The 1,245-nt window shown below is 35.7% G+C and overlaps 1 protein-coding gene across 1 annotated transcript in view; it reads left to right on the top strand.

The window, feature by feature from the left end:
* The window catches only part of WNK3 (WNK lysine deficient protein kinase 3), a 173,585-nt gene that overhangs the window by 64,336 nt on the left and 108,004 nt on the right, over positions 1-1,245 (top strand). Inside the window, exon 6 of the mRNA XM_011946574.1 lies at positions 799-887. Within this exon, the coding sequence (XP_011801964.1) occupies positions 799-887 (89 nt within the window). The remainder of the gene's footprint in view (positions 1-798; positions 888-1,245) is intronic.

The following is a 1,245-nucleotide window of genomic DNA, read 5'->3' as shown; positions in this document are numbered from 1 at the left end:
TTTTAAAACTAGCATTAATTATTTTCTGATTTCAAAAAAATATTTGTTTATGGCTGGGCGCCATGGCTTACGCCTGTAATCCCAGCACTTTGGGAGGCTGAGGCAGGCAGATTGCCTGAGATCGGGAGTTCGAGACCAGTCAGGCCAACATGGTGAAACCCCATCTCTACTAAAAATACAGAAAAATTAGCTGGGTGTGGTTGTGTGCGCCTATAATCCCAGCTACTCAGGAGGCTGAGACAGGGGAATTGCTTGAACCAGGGAGGTGGGAAGTTGCAGTGAGCCAAGATCGTGCTGCTGCACTCCATCCTGGGTGACACAGCGAGACTCCATCTCAAAAAAGTAATAATAATAAACTTGTTTATTATATTTTGTTAATTGGGATTATACTATATGTAGATTTTGGGATCCTATTATTCCCTACCTAATAGTACATTATGATAATTTCCATGTCATTAATTATTCTGAGAACATTTTTAATTTCTGTATATTGTCATGTATACCTGCAGGTCTAGATTTGAAAAACATACTATATATAACATAATATGTGTAACTTTGCCTCTGTTGTCAGAGGTTTAGATTATTTACAGTTTTTTTACTGTTATTTGTAGACAACATCCTTGCCAAAAGGTTATTAAACTTATGTTCTCTCTATGTATGTATACATATATATTTACAAATACTTCATTTAAAATTTGACTATGGTTTAGTGATGAAAATAATGTTTAATAAATGTCATGTTGACTTGGGCTTTCAGTTGCATCATTTGTTACTAGAAACCATTTTTTTTTCTCCTAGGGCATAAAACCAGCCAGCTTCAATAAAGTCACTGATCCTGAAGTCAAAGAAATCATTGAAGGATGTATTCGTCAAAACAAATCTGAAAGGTGGGTGCAATTGTAGCAAAATGACATAACTGAAAGATGCATTTTTCTCGTATCTTGCATTGGGTCGTTTTCTGACCTTTCAGTCATACTGAGTTTGACTTTTGAGTAGAAGCCAAACCATACTCTAGATTGAATTGTGTCAGTTCATGTTGTTTACCATTTTAGACTTGGATATCATGTGCTGAATTTTTCTTGAACTGACGTTTGGGTTGTGTTTGTATGTGTGTGTGCCTTTGACAAGCTTTCATCACCTTCAGCCATCAGCTTAACAGTCAGTAGGCCCTCACAGGTTAATTTGCTTCTAACAGTTGAGAGTGGACAAAGTTTTAAAAATTTGATTCTTTTTTTTTTTTTTTTT

Source organism: Colobus angolensis, unplaced genomic scaffold (genome assembly GCF_000951035.1).
Source record: "Colobus angolensis palliatus isolate OR3802 unplaced genomic scaffold, Cang.pa_1.0 Scaffold250, whole genome shotgun sequence".
In the NCBI taxonomy this organism is placed as follows: Eukaryota; Metazoa; Chordata; class Mammalia; order Primates; family Cercopithecidae; genus Colobus; species Colobus angolensis.
This window is presented reverse-complemented; position numbering and strand designations above follow the sequence as displayed.